This window comes from Schistocerca gregaria, chromosome 8, assembly GCF_023897955.1.
Source record: "Schistocerca gregaria isolate iqSchGreg1 chromosome 8, iqSchGreg1.2, whole genome shotgun sequence".
Lineage (NCBI taxonomy): Eukaryota > Metazoa > Arthropoda > Insecta > Orthoptera > Acrididae > Schistocerca > Schistocerca gregaria.
Genome location: NC_064927.1, coordinates 456,470,737 through 456,490,087, shown reverse-complemented (window position 1 = coordinate 456,490,087; position 19,351 = coordinate 456,470,737). Strand labels below are relative to the sequence as shown.

The window sequence follows — 19,351 nt, the reverse complement described above, 5'->3', positions numbered from 1 at the left end:
AAGATGAGGCAACACAGTTATTTCATTTTTTGTGCAGTAGTCATTCACCAATAGGGATGAATGTCATGTTGCAAGAGCCACGAACTGTCTCGACGCATTTCAGGCCATTTCTTTCACATGTTTTCTGTCAGATGTCACAACACAGCCTGATAGTATCATTGATTAACAGTCTGTCCTTGTGGCATGAATCCATGAGGAACTAAACCTTCATAGTCAAAGAAAACTATCAGCATGGCTTTGACCTAACGAGCTTTCCTTGGTCTTGGAGAATGTTTCCCAACCCATTGTGAAGACAGAACCATGGTCTCAACATCATAACCATAGACCCATGTCTCATCACCAGTTGTGATTCTCTTAAGGAATATCTTGTTCTCATTTGCATGATCCAAAAGCCCTTCACAGATTGTGAGATGAAGGTCTTTCTAATCTTGACTCATGGGACAATCTTAGTGGTAGCACAATGCATTCGATTTCATGACATGATACAACTGAAATGTTACATTCTTCTGCAATCTCTTGGCAGGCAGTTTTTAATGGCACATAGAGTTTCGTTGATGTTCCAGAAATGAGTATCATCAGTAGATGTTGAATGGTGTCCTGAACGAGGGTCATCTTTAGCTTCCATCCAGCCATTTTTAAACAACGTGAACCATTCATAACACCAAATATGGCTTAAACACTCATCACTGTAAGTTTCCTGTATAATTTTATGTGTCTCTGTGAAGGTTTCCTTGAGTTTCATGCAAAATTTAATGCACATACATTGCCCCTCTAACCCGGCCATCTCGAAATTCACAAACTGTGCAACACAATGTTCTACTCAATACAGGACTGAACAATAACTAACAGTCACATAACAATGATACTTCCAGCAGTTACACATCAAGCACAGTTGTGTGCAGAGATGTCAATCACATTTCACCCCAACATACCATTAGCACAAAATTATGAATGTTCCAGAATCTTTTGAACAGACCTGGTATGTACCAAAGCATTTATTGCTAATGATATTTGTGCAAAGTTTTGAATGGAATTAGGATGCCCTGTGAAATACACAACCACAATGGAAATAATTTCTGTATAGACTATGCGTTCTTGACTAGGATTCAAACGGTGTTTTATATCCTGGTGCAGAAAATTTTAACATGTTGCCGGGAGACATTAGATGGAAACTGAAAAAAGTGAAAATAGTCTCTTATTAGCTCTCCTACAATTTATCCAAACATCTGAGCTGCTTACAGTGGTCTCTGAAATCAGTAAACTTAGTATGAAGTAGCTGACAAAACTAGCAGCTGAGGTATGAAAGAGAAGTAATGACTATTTTCAAAGTAGCTGCTGTAGGTTTGTTGTCCACCTGCTAATGTTTAACTTGACTCCCTACACATCCTTCAATGCTCTTCTGCATTATGGAATTTACAAAACATGATAAATGAATGAATTTGTTTTTCAAATAGAAATGCATCAGTGAAAAAATTATTGGCCTCATTATTTTACTCATAGTTCATAAAAGTAAAAAGCAGAGTTTCAACGAATATCACATAAACAAATGAGAAGCAACACTTTCCTTCAAATGCAATGCAATTCACATCTATGGAACACCTTTGTTAAATAATTATAATAGATTACATTCCAATTTTTTGTAGCACAGCATTCCTTCTTTTAAAGTACAATGTGTACAACATCTAAGAATCAAATTATGGATACTTCAGACAACAAGACCTAAGTAATTTTGATCATACAGTAACTAGTAAATAAATCTAACAGAAATTCAAGGCACTTTTTAATAGTATGTTGTTGAAGATATTTTCTTTGATCAATTCTCATTATTAGAATTTAGCAGCTATAAGCATCTTCTAAAGGTTATTACCCAAGAATTCAGTAACATTAGATAGTCTGTGCTAAAATCTACTGTTTGTCATGACACAAGATGTGTATACTCCTTATAACATAGTAAATAAATCATTTAAAACATTGTTTACCTAATAGGAAGTTCCAAATGAAATTCTTCACATTCAATAAAGTGATACATTTACAACCTGACAGTGTATTTTTCTGTTTTTGTTTTGCCAGTTAACTTTACTGAGAACCCACAGTATATCATTTTGGACTTCATTTCATACCCATCAAATATGTAAGATGTGCCAATATGAATCATAAGAGGGCAAATTGTGGAATTGGAGGAATGTGCTAGTCAGTGGTGTGCCTACATTCACTTACCTTCATATTTTTCACAACACTTCTACACAATCGTTTGCAGAGGTTGGGAGAGCAGAGCTGTTAGCTTACAACTGCTTGTGCAACTTATGCAAAACTATACTTTTATGAGGTAAAATATAGCATTAAAATTTCTACACCAAGAAGAAATGCAGATGATAAATGGGTATTCATTGGACAAATATATTAGACTAGAACTGCCATGTGATTACATTTTCATGCAGTTTGGGTGCATAGATCCTGAGAAATCAGTACCCGGAACAACCACCTCTGGCCGTAATAACGGCCTTGATACACCTGGGCATTAAGTCAAACAGAGCTTGGATGGCGTGTACAGGTACAGCTGCCCATACAGCTTCAACACGATACCACAGTTCATCAAGAGTAGTGACTGGCACATTGTGACGAGCCAGTTGCTCGGCCACCATTCGCCAGATGTATTCAATTGGTGAGAGATCTGGAGAATGTGCTGTAAAGGGCAGCAGTTGAAAATTTTCTGTCTCCAAAAAGGCCCGTACAGGACATGCAACATGCGGTTGTGAATTATCCTGCTGAAATGTAGGGTTCCACAGGGAATGAGTGAAGGATAGAGCTCGGGTCGTAACACATCTGAAATGTAACGTCCGCTGTTCAAAGTGCTGTCAATGCGAACAAGAGGTGACCGAGACGTGTAACCAATGGCACCCCATACCATCACGCCGGGTGATACACCAGTATGGCAATGATGAATACACGCTTCCTATGTGCGTTCCCTGCGATGTCACCAAACACAGATGCGACCATCATGATGTTGTAAACAGAACCTGGATTCATATGAAAAAATGATGTTTTGCCATTCATGCACCAAGGTTTGGTATTGCAGACACCATGGCAGGTGCTCCTGTCTGTGATGCAGCATCAAGGGTAACCGCAGCTGTGGTCTCCGAGCTGATAGTCCATGCTGCTGCAAACATCGTCGAACTGTTCATGCAGATGGTTGTTGTCTTGCAAACGCCCCCTAGCTGTTGACTCAGGGATCGAGATGTGGCTGCACGATCTGTTACAGCCATGCGGATAAGATGCCTGTCATCTCGACTGCTAGTGATACGAGGCTGTTGGGATCCAGCACAGCATTCCGTATTACCCTCCTGAACCCACTGATTCCATTTTCTGCTAGCAGTCATTGGATCTCGACCAATGCGAGCAGCAATGTCATGATACAATAAAACGCAATCGTGATAGGCTACAATCCAATCTTTATCAAAGTTGGAAATGTGATGGTATGCATTTCTCTTCCTTACACGAGGCATCACAACAACGTTACACCAGGCAATGCCGGTCAACTGTTGTTTGTGTATGAGAAATTGGTTGGAAACTTTCCTCATGTCAGCATGTTGTACGTGTCACCACCAGCGCCAACCTTATGTGAATGCTCTGAAAAGCTAATCAGTTGCATATCACAGCATCTTCTTCCTGTCGGTTAAATTTCGCGTCTGTAGCACGTCATCTTCATGGTGTAGCAATTTTAATGGCCAGTAGTGAATTATGACCACATGCACCACAGTGTGTTGGTCATCCTATGGAACACATTATGATAGTAATTGTGTGTGGAATGGATTCAGCAAGTAATTGATTGGTTTCTGGTGGTATGTGGCACCCAATACATATGCACAGATCACAAAATTTACATTTACATTTAAATCTACATTCTGTGAACCTCTGTGAAGTTCATTGCAGAGGTTATGTGTTACTGTACTGATTATTAGGCCTTTTTGCTGTTCAGTTCACATATGGATAATGAGAAAAATGATTGTTTAAATGCCTCTTTGCACGACATAATTGATCTAACCTTATCCTCATGATACCTCTGTGAGTAATATGTAAGTGGTTGTAGTATATTTTCAGAGTCATCATTTAAAGCCGGTTCTTGGAATTTTTCAGTAGACTTTCTTGGGATGGTTAATGTCTATCTTCAAGAATCTACCAGTTCAGTGCTTTCAACATCTCAGAGACACGCTCCCACAGGTCAAACAAACCTGTGATCATTTATGCTGCCCTTCACTGTACGTGTTCAATATATTCTGATAGTCCTATTTGGTATGGATCCCACATGCTTGAGCAGTATCTTAGGGTGAGTTACATGAATGGTTATTAAGCTTGGATTTAATTTCTCTATTATTCTACCAATAAACTGAAGTCAGCTACATGTTTTACCTACAAATTAGCCTATGTGATTGTTCCACTTTATGTCCCTACTAAGTGTTACACCCAAGTATATTTATGGGTTAACACATTCCACTGGACTCAGTGACATTGTATTCATAGGATACTATTTTTTTTTCATGTTGTGAAGTGCACTGTTTTACATTTTTGAACATTTAAAGTAAGTTGTCAATCATTGCACAACTTTGAAATCTTATCAAAGTCTAACCATGGACCTTGCCGTTGGTGGGGAGGCTTGCGTGCCTCAGCGATACAGATGGCCGTACCGTAGGTGCAACCACAACGGAGGGGTATCTGTTGAGAGGCCAGACAAATGTGTGGTTCCTGAAGAGGAGCAGCAGCCTTTTCAGTAGTTGCAGGGGCAACAGTCTGGATGATTGACTGATCTGGCCTTGCAACATTAACCAAAACGGCGTTGCTGTGCTGGTACTGCGAACGGCTGAAAGCAAGGGGAAACTACAGCCGTAATTTTTCCCGAGGACATGCAGCTTTACTGTACTAACTGTATATCTGAACAGCTTCATTCAGACAATACTTCCTTGTAGAGAATTGCATCATTTGCAAAAATCTGTCCACATGATCATTAATATACAACATGAACAGACGTCCGTGGGGTACTCCCAAAGTTATTTCTACATCTGTTGATGACTACATCTGCTGATGACCCTCCATCCAAGATAACATGTTGTGTCCTCCCTACCAAGAACTTATTGGTCCAGTCTCATATGTATTGTCTAATACTCTGTATGATTATAACTTTTGATTTTAAGCTTAGATGTGGGACTGAGTCAAATGTTTTTCAGAAGTCAAGAAGTATGGCATTTACTTGACTGCCTTGATCCATGGTTTTCAGGATTTCATGTGAGAAAAGTGCAAATTTGCATTTCATATTATCTACATTTTCGAAATCCCTGCTGGCTGGCATGGAGGAGATCATTCTGTTTCAGATACATTATTATGTCTGAGTTCAGAATATGTTCTAAGATTCTAAAAGAAATGGATGTCTGGGATACTGGACAATAGTTTTGTCAATCACTTGTGCTACCCTTCTTGCAGACAGGTGTGACCTGTGTTTTCTTCCAGCTACTAGGAATAGTTGTTTGTTCAAGGGATCTATTATAGATTATAGTTAACACAGGGCTAAGCACCGGAGCTCTTTGAATGACGCAGGTCTGGATAGGTTTAGCATTGTTTGTACTTTCTCAGGGGGCGGTGAAATGCCGTCGGCAGAGACCCTAAAACTGAGTAAAGTGACAGCGGGTTGATGTAGCTGCAATTTGTCCTGGTTGGTCTTGATGGCTGCTGCCGTGAGAGTGTTCATAACAGTTTGCACATGTCAATTGTTGTCCTCTCGATGGAGGAGCTGAACACAATAATGTCATCAAGATACGCAAAGCAGAATTTTAGTTCGAATAGCACTTCATTGATGAAGCATTGCCAGATCTGGGTTGCGTTTTTCAGACCAAAAGGCATGAATCAAAACTGAAATAACCTGATCGGGGTGGTGATTGCTGTCTTCTTGATGACTTAAGGTGCCATGGGGATCTGGTGGTAGGCCCATTTGCAATCAATGACAGAGAATGTGGTCGCACCTGCGAGGGAACTGGTAAAGTCGGCAATGTTGGGTATGGGGTAGGTGTCCATAATTGTTTGTGCGTTTAGTCAACGGTAGTCTCTGCACATGCGCCACAATCCGTCTTTCTTGGGTGTCATATGTATGGGTGTAGACCAGCTACTGCCAGAGGATTCAATGACGCCGGAGCTTAGTAGTTCAGAAATCTGTTTCTTAAGGTCGGAGAGGTGCTCGGGACAAAGTCAACGCAATTTACTGGAGGTCGGGGGGCCTGGGGTGAAGTAAAGCTTGTGCACCATGCCGTTGGTGATGACGGAAATGTTGCTGGCGGCACGGGAGGTGGTTTGTTTACAATGTGAGGCGGGCAGGGCAGGCGAGACGTGGTCATGGTGTTCGGAGCCACTCGGCGGAAACGACGAGAGCCGAGGCGGCCAAGTGTCCCAGGAGTCAATGTGCTAAGATGGCCTCCAGCCCAAAGCAGTGGCATCATGTTCGGGTGAGCTCGGTAGAGCTCGTGAAGCGTTAGTGAGTCCATTGTCCAAGGGCGTGGCCTGTGGCAGCACGGTCGCGGGCGAAGTGCTAGGTGTGAGTACACTGTTTGTGTTGTCAGTGGCGGTTGCACAGCGGCACCCAGGAGCTTAAGTTGCATAGTTTGAGTTGCTGTCCACGAGGGGAGTGGTAGGAGCTGTCAGTTCGGGACCACGTAACGCTCGTCGCCCATGTGCACTTGTGTCAAACAGTGTGTCAAATGCTGCTGTGTTAGAGGGGCGTGGTCCTGTGGAATTGTCAGTACACATTATGGTAGACTTGATAGCACAGTTGCGAGGGGTAGCGGGAGGTAAGCACACGGAGGCTCGATTGCTGGGACTGCAAGCAGATTCAGCACACTTACTGACCTGGCGTTGTCCTTGCTGCAGTGTCCTTTGCTGTCCCAGAGAGCTGGAGCTGAGTTTCTTGGAGCCAGAGGGAGAGCTCGAAGTTTTCCTTGCATAGGCAGGCGACGTTTTCAAGCTCGACAAGGCACTTATGCGTGGTTTCTTGTAACGTCATCGACAGAGATGAGCACGTACGGATGAGATGAGCCGGGATCAAGTTATGTCGGGTTGGGGGGGGGGGGGGGGGGAAGTGAGTCTTGGGCGGGTTATGAAACATGGTGTTTCGCACTAGGTCCAGTGAAAGTTTGTGGTGTCACATGAAGTCAATGTCTAGTGTAGGTTCGTCAATTTCATACACTAAAAAAGTCCACTCGAATAATAGCGTGTAGGCTTTCATGGCCGGCGTCTTCAGTAATTAAAACTTCCAGGCTAACACCACAATAATTTGAACAGGAAAGAAGAAGGCTTGAGGTTAGATAAGATATGGTGATCGACTTTGTACCAAAGATGTGACAATCGATTACCTTCGATCGAGAGTAATGACGCCAGCCAGAGATAGTTTTACTGTTGACAACACGTGATGAGTGGTGGCGCTCTCTATGCGCTCTATATAAACTGGACCTTCACGGCCTAGCAGCCAGTTGTAGACTCACCTCAGATGATGTTGCCCACAGCTGGCAACGAAACGTCAGGGAGAAGTATTTCTACTGTTGGACGATGGCCTCTTAGCCCGGAAGTTTAAATTACTGAAGTCCACTCAAGTTTGCAGTTTGCGGAAAGTGAGATGACAAGTGAAGTCAAACCAGGGCATTGTAGTTTAGTTGAAATCACGGCTTGCAGTGAAATATGATGAGCGTGGATGTTCGACAATGTTAAGGACGTGGGCAGCAGTGAAACATCGGCGCCTGTGTCCACTAGGAAAAGGTATCCCGACGAAATGTCTTTAATGCAAAGTCGTCCGCAATTTTCCGGTCGTTCCCAGACAGAATGTAGCACTGCGGGGGTGCCTGTCACGTTTTGCACAGGAGGTGTTTGGGAAGTAGCAGGGTGGTCTGCAGTTCCTTGCCGCCTCACCAAACCGTGTGTGGAAGTAACAGTAAGGCTAGTGTGGTTGCATTTCCTGCGGAACCTTCATTGCCAGTGGTGGTGGCCGAGGCTTGGTGGCTGCAGCAGGCCCAGTTGCAGGATGGGGCGTGACAGTGGGCAGAGCTGGTGATGTCCCAGTAGCTTGTTTACTGCTTCCTGGAGTGAGCGGAATGGTCGGCACAGTGTGGCCCCGACCGCATCTGGCCACAGGATGATCAACCTGAACCTGAGACTTGTCAGGTAGGCAGTGGCTGGCGAAATAGAGCATTGATGCATCGTGTAGTTTGTCACCATTTGTCACTGTTTGCTCGACAGGTTCAGGAGGCGTCTGAGCCAGAGCAAAATGGATGAGAGGAGATAGTTTATCTGACCAGATGGTGAGGAGAGCTGTGTCAGAGAGTAAATCGGCGCTGACCAGGGAGCGTAGGCATCTCCAGAGTTGGGAAGGTTTGTCTTTGCCTAATTGCTCGACGTGGAGCACTTGCCATACTATTGCTGCCTCAGTTGAACGTGCAAGCTGATGTAGAACTGTCTCTTTTGCTAGAGCATACCGGGTAGCTGAGTCCGGGGCATCGACCAGGTCAGCAATCAAGTCCTCCTGGTTGTGCAGGTGGGTGATGAGGCACAGAAACCTGGCTGACTCGTCGAGTTTGTAAGGGTTGAACACTTCGTCCACAATTTTGAACCAGGTTGTTGCTCTGTTGGGATTAAACGGCGGCAAAAAAAAAAAAAAAAAAAAGGTTCAAATGGCTCTGAGCACTATGGGACTTAACATCTATGGTCATCAGTCCCCTAGAACTAACTAACCTAAGGACATCCACAACACCCAGTCATCACGAGGTAGAGAAAATCTCTGACCCTGCCGGGAATTGAAACCGGGCGCGGGAAGCAAGAATGCTACCCCACGACCACGAGCTGCAGACTAAATGGCAGCAGCGTTGGTAACCATTGTAGAATGTTCGGGAGAACAGGTTGAGTTGAATTTGTTGGGGAAGCTGTTGTTGCTGTAGTATTCCAGGAGAGTGTGCCTCCCGGGGTTGTGGTGACACGGATGGTTAGGTGGCAGCGTGAAGGTGATGTGTTGTGGTTGAGTGTGATCCGTCATGACACGGGAGGCCGATGCGGGTGAGACACCGTAATGTGTCAATTGCGGTTGCAGAAGTTCAACACGTTGTGGTTGTGTTCGAATGGACGTGTCGCAGAAGACCGATATGGATGAGGCGCTGGGATGTGCCGAGAACAGTAGCAGAAGCTCGACTGGAGCAGGTGCGGGGCGACAGGTGAGAAAAAGTTCAAAGTTTGAGAATGCGTGTTAGTCCGTGGATAGCTCGACGTATGATCAGAGCCAGGGCCACTTGTGTTGCAGGGAGGCTGCAGAGATGCGGTCTGTCCCAAAGCACAGTGTGGCAAATGATGTCGAACATCGGACGGCATGTGTGAATGTTCACGTTCACAGTCACTCCACTGAAAACGGTGAGCAGATAAGGTGAATGGCGTGGCACAAAGCACTGAGGCTTAGCAGTGGGACGGAGCTGGAGGTCAGGCACAGATAACAAGTTATTGTTCCTGTTGCAGGCCGAGGTATCGAAGCAGGAAGGCATGTGCTGATGCTTAACCGAGGCAGGTGCGGGCTTTGTCGGATGCTGAGGCGGTTGATCTGTAAACAAAGCAGTTCCGGCCACATGGCAGGAATCCACATAATACTGCATGGATTGTGGTGTTGCAAATTGTTGTCCTGGCAGTGGTAGTTTTTCCAACGAAGTGGTTGCAGAAATCGGCATTGGTCCCGCACTGGACGGAGGACTGTAAGAGGTAACTGCACCGTCGATGAGGGAGGGCACATGTGGCGAGAACAAAGGTGTCGCATAGCCAGAGTCATGCACACTCCTACCCTCACTTATTGTTCCAGGTTCGAAAATATCCGGCAAAATCGGCATAATCGTCGAGTGAGAGGCATCGTGATACAGTCCTGGTGGGTGTACAGCACCTGCAACACGATGCATGTCGATCACAAAATCCAGCGTTAGGCATTGGGCAAAGCCATTGTTCGAATGCTGTGTCAAACTAATACACACAAACATAACTGATGCGGAGGCCGCGGACACAGTAAAATGGCGAAAACGGAAGACGTTACAACTCGGGGTAACCAGTGAGAGAGAAGTTCGGGTCACTTACACCAAACAACACTCCCATTTTGCAATAGTTCATTTATTCACCTCTTTATGCAAGCAAGGCTTACACAGAACTGGATAGCGGAACTGCACAAAGATAATAATTAGCTTAGTTCAAAGACAATACTCAGATCGATGCTGGTGTCAACCTCATAGGTGCCACACATGATTCATTTGATCAGGTTGCTCATATCTGTTCAAAAATGGCTCTGAGCACTATGGGACTTTACATCTATGGTCATCAGTCTGCTCATATCTGTTAATCCATGGTTTCATAGTAGCATTGTGTTTTTCCACTGTATTAAGCTCCCTAAGAGTTTATAACAACTTACTTATGCCTTGAATTATCTGTGTGTTTGACTTCCTTAACTTTTATTTCACTGGGAATATTAAATCAAGGCAATGTTTATAATTCCAGAAAAATTTGATGAAATGCTTTATTGACTTTTTCTTGGGACACTTTTTCCTAGGTTCTTTTTGTAGAATACAAGTGTAAATTCTATCACTGTCTTCATAACTGACTTCTTCTGGTATAGTTGTCATCTATGTTGCAGCCATTATTAAGCATACTTTAAGCACAGATTTTATTGACTTGTAATCTGAAAGATGAATGTTTGTTATCTCAGTGTCACAGTTTCATATTTGTTTGCCAATAAGTATCTGCTAAATTGTTTTCTTTGTTATTTCTTTGACAATCCTGATCATATCTAAAGGAATCTTGTACTTATGGTGCCAGACCGTAAGAGATTAACAAGTTAATCAGTTGATTCCTTTCAGTATATGCACTTAACACTGAAGTCACTAAACAGAACTGCACACCTTGACTGAACTTAGAGCTCATTTACCTGTAAATTACATGTATGTACAAGTGAAGGTAGTTCCCCTTTTCTTAGGTCTCTCTCTCTCTCTCACACACACACACACACAGTACTCAGTCTTTTTCAAACTGTTACAATTTCCTATAAAAGTTTGTTTACAGAAATAACTTAAGAGTTAAAAATCTGCAGGTGGTGCAGTGTGACCAATGCTCCCTGATGCAGAGCACTGAAACGTTAAGATAATCATTTAGCAGCACTTCTAATTCACCTCCTTTGCTATTTAAACCTTGCAGCAGCAATGTTAAGGATTCCAAAAGACACAATGTACAGAATACATTCTGCTTTGTGGGAATGTGATGGGTTACCATCCAGAAATCACACTTTCACTTTATATTTCGATACAGGTGTATATTTCACTACAAGCATCTGCACGTGCATATACAACAAGTCACGTAAACAGACTGATCATTCAAACTTTTAGTCCAAAGAACTCATGAGTGGAGAGAGAGTCCTTGTTTGCAGGTCAATATTTATATCAACACCACAGCCATTTGGTCACTAGTAATTATTTGTTTTGATATCTGTGTTGTTTAAACAGCTGCTGATATTCTCTAGCTTTTGACTTAAAACAGCTTAGTCACTTGTACCTGTAACAATAGTAATTTGACACTGGGTGGCTGAGACCTTCCCACTACACTCTCCTCAGCATGCTCTACCAGTTTGGTCTTCCACCACCTCTTAGGGTGTAGGCCACACCTGGTGAAACCCCATCTACCAATAGATACCACAGCAACATGCAACAACTCAGTCATCATTAGTGCCAGTTCCAGGTCTACAACATTCACTGCTTTCTGTATTTTGTGCCTTACATCATGGTTAATTAATTTTCCTTCAAATTTTGTTACCTTTGTTACAGATGTGGTAGTGTAGCTGTTGGCAACGGTTGTGTATTGGACACACCAAACCCTGACTCACCTTATCCACAGTGCTGCCCTGTGCCAAAATGTTGATGACAGAAAAATTATACACAATATTTCCAATGTGCAAGCTACATCTAATTGTATCCATAGTAAATAATGCTATCAGGAAACCAACATTTCTTATGTAACTAGATAATTAATTATTTCCTTTCAAGCAGTGTGTGAATTAGTTTATTATTTTTGCTGTCTATTGCATATTAAAAATTTAAATAAAGCTGGACTTTTATTTCCACAACTGTGTAGCAGTCAATCAATTTATAGAAAGCCCTTAAAAAAAGAAGAAGTAACTTAAAATGCTAAATCAATTTGCTTATACAGTGAAATAATGATGTAACTGCTCTCTTAATATATGGTTTGTTATTGGGTAGTATGTAATACACGAGCTAAACACTTATTCTCTGCTTATTTGGTTGTTCTCTTAGACACTACACTGAATCTTTCAAAGCATGTTCTTCATATTAGTAAAATATCAAATAAGATCATTCCTAAATTATATGAGTAATATATGTTGTTGTTATTGGTATACATGCAGTTGGTCCAGTCATTCATAGCAAAAAAACGAATTAAAAATATCATATATTAATCATTGATTTCATACATGAACTAAGGTACTATGTTTCATTTATATCATTGTTGGAAAAACAGAACGTTACGAAGACAAAATATATAAGGGGCCAATCTACATATAAGGAATTACAAAATATTTTGTTATGTTATAGTTTCAAAATGACATTTCTATCTGCCTAATTTATGCATACAGCTTCATGCATGAAGTTAAAAATTGGCAAATTGACATCAATCATTTCCCTGCAACTGCAAGGAATGACTGTTTTCCAATTCAAAAGGCATTCATCTGACTTGGTTCTGTTACATTTTGGTTTTGTATCAATCATTTCATCTCTTCATAAACAGGAACCCTACATTCCATCATCTTTGTAAAAAGGAACCCCAAAAAACTGAATAATCTTGTTCTCAGATTCCATAGCTTGTCCAATCTACAGACATAGAAAAACATCTCGTTCCCTCTGTCAAAGAGTGATGCTCTTATTTTCATCAAATATGTGAGTTCTAGGAGCCACAGTGTAAAGATCTAGACTGAGTGAAAAACATTAACCTTCTTAGAATGTGCAGTATTTGAGTAGTTATACATAGTATGCTTTACTGGTACTGGTATATTTCTTGAATTTACCATTTCAGTCTTCAACCAGACTGCAACATCATCTCATTCTGATATGGCAGGACACACAAGAACTGTATATTCAGTTTGCAGTGAACTAGTATATGAACTTGTTTGCAGTGTAACTGAGCATTACTGATCTGTACCAGACTGTCTCAGCACCTAATATCTCTAGCAAAAAACAGACACAGCAGAAAGAATTTCTGTGGTCTCTGATGGTGCTCAGTCTTGCTAAACTTGCTTCTCAACCATTTGGTTTTTAATGCAAGCTAGTTCAGTTCAAAAGTACTGTACATTCTCTCTCTGCTATAACGAAACTGTACGTAACACACATTATTAAACCATTATCCATTATTTTAATGTTCGACAACTTTTATTGCTCAAGTCTGAAGATTGGTATAACAAATGTGTATCCTCTTCATAACACACTATACAGATATTGTAATGAGAGTTAATTTATATTAATCAAGTAAAACACTTATTTAGCCTTGTTTCAGAAACTTCATTAATACTGTTTGGCATAGGTTATGAACCCATTTCCTACTACAAAATAAAGTTTGTGAAACTAGGTTAAATAAGTGCTTCTCTTAATTAACAAAGTATACAATGTTTCACTAAGAACCACAGCTGAGTCAATAAGAGTTAATTTGTTGTTGCCAAGCACACAATTGACATCATTGCATCATTCAAGAAATTCGAAGTGCAGATGTGCTTTCATCATATATGTGGAGACTGAGGTGAACGAATTATGTCTCAATCAGTGTTTTAAAATGTATGAGAATAATAGAAAGTGTTCTTATTGCAATACTGAGTTCAGCTCTAACAGAAATGGCTTACTGCTGTGTTATGCTGTAAAAATTACAGCTCGATATCCCTTTGAAACTCCAAGGCAAGACATTAAGATGTCATTACTACAAAATATTCTGATTACAGTGCATATAAAGGTCTTCACCAAACACTTAATAAATATTACATTTAATTTAGTTGCTGTAATTAGCTATGCTTGCTATGACATAAAGGCACTAACCATGCGTAATAGGTCCAACTATTACCATGAGCATTGTTATGGATTTTAATCTGTATGTTCTTTGTCTGTTTGCTACATAGTATTGTCCTCTCACAGTTGTTGTGCATAACACTGAATACGAGAGTACTACTGCTGAGTAACTGTCTACTGAGACCTAAATTAGATAACTTGAAAACATGAGGCACAGGTTGCTGCAGAGAAAAAGAAGGTATTAAATGTATTGATTGTTGACCCATAAGGTTGGCAGTTGTTTCAGACTGATATCTGAACAACTGTCAATAAAAGCAATGGATAAATGAGAGACAAAAACTTCATAATTGCATGACATATAATTACCACCCTTGTAAATTATAACTTGTTCAGAAAATAAATCATAGAGACCTGAGTTATATAATGGCTTCTGTGAACTGATATCAGTTAATAATAAAGAGGATTCTAGATTCTCTAACAGTTTGTAGATATCAACATTAGCTAAATAGATCAAAAAACAAAGCTTACGTCAATATATACCAAAAACTCTGCTTCAGTTTCATGAACATCTCTTATACAGGATGCATGTTACAGCATGGAATACTGGGTCAAGTCATTAGCAATTATATTTCTTGAGTGTTTAGAGGACAATTCAACAACAGTAACACCAGCTAAATATGTTGTTGCCCTAGACGTATTCTTTGCATGGCTACTTAAAAGCTGCACAGGGTCTAAAGCACTGATTACAGCAGGGCCTCTATCATATTATTTAAATAAGTCATCCTATTCATTTGAAAAAATCCATAGTTTGATGATCCTCCAGGATATAAAACATGCCATACAACAAGAACACATGATCAATATTTACAAAGAGAAAAAGATATATTACTGTAAATTCCATAGTTCCTAAGTGAAATGTTCCACATGGGTGTGGAATAAATCGAAAACTCTTAACAATATTTTCATTTAAAAGGTAATAACAGACTTGGCATGAAACATGTAAGTGTTCAATACATTAATGTGCATATAACAACTACTAGGCCAGTGAAGGCATACATCATAAAATACGAAAATGATTTTACAACACCTAGATACATTGAGCACATTCTCACTGAAATTGTACAAAAGTCAGATTTTACACATACAGCAATATCTACACATATTCTTGGAATGAATGTAATTTACTTCTATGTAACATGTAAAGGTAATGCCTAACACAATTTTGTTATACTAGTTTAAGTTCCAATAGATGACAAGCACTCTGATTTGTGACTTATTATCTGACCAACATTACAAACACAGATGACAGCAGTGATACTACCCATCACAGTTTAGTTTTTTTTAGCTCCATTCACAAAGTAAGGAAATACTATTGTACTTTCCATTATAAAATTGAAATAAAAGTTTGGGACCATGTACTTAAAACATGCACATACCCTTGAACTAACTAAGTGACAAATGTGTTCTTACTCTCATTCTCAGTAAGTGCAAAGAGTCTTGTGACCTAAACTCTTTGTTTCTTGTCATCTGAGAGGTGGTAAGAGAACTGACAGTTGGGTGCCATTACAGGTGCTAAGTGTACAAACTTCCTGAAAATTGATTTTACATCATTACGACTAGGCTTAAAAAGTAAAATACATCTTATCACGATATGAAGCTTAGACTTTTGCCACATAATGAAATATTATGACACCCTTCTTGAGAATACATGATCTGTTGTTGTTGTGGTCTTCAGTTCTGAGACTGGTTTGATGCAGCTCTCCATGCTACTATATCCTGTGCAAGCTTCTTCATCTCCCAGTACCTACTGCAGCCTACATCCTTCTGAATCTACTTAGTGTATTCATCTCTTGCTCTCCCTCTACGATTTTTACCCTCCATGCTGCCCTCCACTACTAAATTGGTGATCCCTTGTTGCCTCGAAACATGTCCTAACAACCGATCCCTTCTTCTAGTCAAGTTGTGAAACAAGCTACTCTTCTCCCCAATTCTAATCAATACCTCCTCATTAGTTATGTGATCTACCCATCTAATCTTCAGCATTCTTCTGTAGCACCACATTTCCATAGCTTCTATTCTCCTCTTGTCTAAACTATTTATCGACCATGTTTCACTTCCATAGATGGCTACACTCCATACAAATACTTTCAGAAATGACTTGCTGACATTTAAATCTATACTCAATGTTAACAAATTTTTCTTTTTCAGAAACGCTTTCCTTGCCATTGCCAGTCTACATTTTATATCCTCATTTCCTAATCTAATTTCCTCATCATCACCCTTCTTAATTCGACTACATTCCATTATCCTCGTTTTGCTTTTGTTGATGTTCATCTTATACCCTCCTTTCAAGACACTGTCCATTCCATTCAACTGCTCTTCCAAGTCCCTTGCTGTCTCTGACAGAATTACAATGACATCAGTGAACCTCAAAGTTTTTATTTCTTCCCCATGGATTTTAATACCCACTCCAAACTTTTCTTTTGTTTCCTTAATTGCTTGCTCAATATACAGATTGAATAACATCGGGGAGAGGCTACAACCCCGTCTCACTCCCTTTCCAACCACTGCTTCCATTTCATGCCCCTTGACCCTTATAACTGCCATCTGGTTTCTGTACAAATTGTAAATAGCCTTTCGCTCCCCTTTTTTTCCCCCCAGCCACCTTCTGAATTTGAAAGAGAGTACTCCAATCAACATTGTCAAAAGCTTTCTCTAAGTCTTCAAATGCTAGAAATGCAGGTTTGCCTTTTCTTAATGTTTCTTCTAAAATAAGTCATAGGGTCAGCATCGCCTCACGTTTTCCAACATTTATACGGAATCCAAACTGATCTTCCCCGAGGTCAGCTTCTACCAGTTTTTCCATTCATCTGGAAAGAATTCATGATAATATCTTGCAGCTGTGGCTTATTAAACCGATAGTTCGGTAATTTTCATATCTGTCAACACCTGCTTTCTTTGGGATTGGAATTATTATATTCTTCTTGAAGTCTGAGGGAATTTCGCTAGTTTCATACATCTTGCTCACCAGTGGTAGAGTGTTGTCAGGACTGGCTCTCCCAAGGCTGTCAGTAGTTCTAGTGGAATGTTGTCTACTCTGGGGCCTTGTTTCGACTTACATTGTGCTTATTTGTTGAAGCTGAGCACTTGACCATGCAAAATTTGGTAGGAGAGAATGAGTGCTGCTGAAAGAGTTTAACACTAAATAATGCATAAAAAATTTTCAGAAATGTGTTGTAACAAAATAGACAAATGTGTTAAAAAACACAGTATAGCTCTAATTGAAATTAGAAGAAGGGACATAAAACATTTTTGCAAGGAACAAACTGTTTTATCTTCGTACATTCATATTTAAAATGGATGAAGGTGGGACACAGCTGGTATAATTGTTGTTAAAAATTAAACTCCTCCAGCCGTACTTCTGATTTTATATTATTTTGCTACTAGTTTCGACATTGTGTCAATGCCATCTTCTGGCCGTGGACTTCTGGTACTGAGCCACACACAATTGATTTCATCGAAGTGTACGGGCCTGAAGATGGCATTGACGCAAGGTCGAAACTAGTAGCAAGATAAATATAAAATCTGAAGTATAGCTGGAGGTGTTTAATGTTTAACAAAAAAAAAAAAACTTTTATTTCAGTGGTCTGTTATGTACGGGAATGGTAAAATTCCATGACCTGCCACATTACTTTATGCCTATGTTGGAGACACTTTTCTTAGGAGACATCTGAAAAGAAAATTGTAGTGCACACACTATAGACTGAATAAGAGTTTGCTGAGATTCATTATACTATTTTGCTGTTGTTAAGCCTATAACTTTGGTAATCACTGAACACAAAATGCTAGCAACTTGAATTATTCCAATTACTCTAGATTTATATCAATTAAGTACTAGGGTACCTAGAAATGAGGAACAGTGCACAAAATAATACGTGTTTTGTGTGCATAGTCACTTTCTCCATTGAAAATTTAATACCCTGCAGATTTATTCTGTTATCGTGTTTTACATCAAGTGAAGGTTTTACATTTTTTTGCACTATGAACTAGGAGAGAAAGTTCTATATTAAATAAGTGCATTAAAAAATGAGCCATGAGAAGAAGTTTACCAAGAACATACTGTAGATAAGAAACCTAGAGAAATGTAATTCCTTCCTAAAAATATTCATACAACAAAATGAATCCAGTTTTCCTTTACAACAGGTCATGGACAACTGCTGTCGAAGATGAAAGAGATGGTTACAAACACATACGATCAAATTGTTTAAGTGTTTTGTGTGAGAACAAGAGAGATTTATCTAATGCAAGACTTAAAGTTTAATGTCTCATCAACCTTGAGGCCATTAGAGATGGTGCAAGACTTAAAGATACACTATAAACATTACTACAAAATTCTGTGTAACATAACAGGTGGTACTGTGTACCTGAAATTGAGTTATCACAGATACATAAAGCTATTAGCCTCTGTGAGGGCAATTTGTACTGATACTTAATTTTCTATGTTTATTTATTTATTTATTTTCATTACAGACATCTATGGACTACAATTACACAACTTCCCTCACTTTCTAAAGTTCTGTTCCTTCCTCTTTTGCCAGTAATCCTTCATCCATTGGCTCACTTGTGCATGTTCTGCCAAGGATACTCTGTTCTTCCTCATTTTCTCCTCGAAGAATTTCTTCACATCCACAACCTTTTTCTTAAAGATCTGCCTGTTCACAATTTCTTCTGCTGTGATCCTGCATTTTTCTAGATCCCACTGCACTTCTTTCACCCATGGAACTTGTGTCTTCCTGTTCTCCTGGAAGAGAAGAATCTTGTTGGTGAGCCTCTCTGATTCCATTCTTTTAATATGTCCACTTCATTATGGTGGTGATATTTTCAAATCATTGGTAAGGTTCTTGATTTGATCTCAGGCAGAATGTAAATTCAGCTGATATCTTTTCTAGGCCTAAGAATCATCCTTAGGAATTTTGTTTCTTTCTTTTCCAAGTCTGAAAGCCCCTTCCTGGCTATTGTGTCAGATGCATATAAACATTCACGTTTGACAACTGTGCTGTAGTGTCGGAATTAGGCCTGGTATGAGAGTGATTTAGATTTGTATGTGTTCTGACAAAATTTGAATTCTATTTCCATTTTTGTTGCCCATTCTTCAGTTGAAATTTCTATGTTTATTTAATAATAAATTTATTTAATAATAATTGTAGAGAAAACTGAATAACTTAATGCAAAACAGGCATGTAATTGTTTTGACAAGA

The 19,351-nt window shown here is 40.0% G+C and overlaps 1 protein-coding gene across 1 annotated transcript in view; it reads left to right on the top strand.

The window, feature by feature from the left end:
• The window catches only part of LOC126284346 (la1-like protein 13), a 46,996-nt gene extending 34,842 nt beyond the window's left edge, over positions 1–12,154 (top strand). The window contains exon 3 of the mRNA XM_049983201.1: positions 11,856–12,154. Coding sequence (XP_049839158.1) covers positions 11,856–11,949 — 94 coding nt within the window. The 3' untranslated portion in view covers positions 11,950–12,154. The remainder of the gene's footprint in view (positions 1–11,855) is intronic.
• The last annotated feature ends 7,197 nt before the right edge of the window (positions 12,155–19,351 follow it).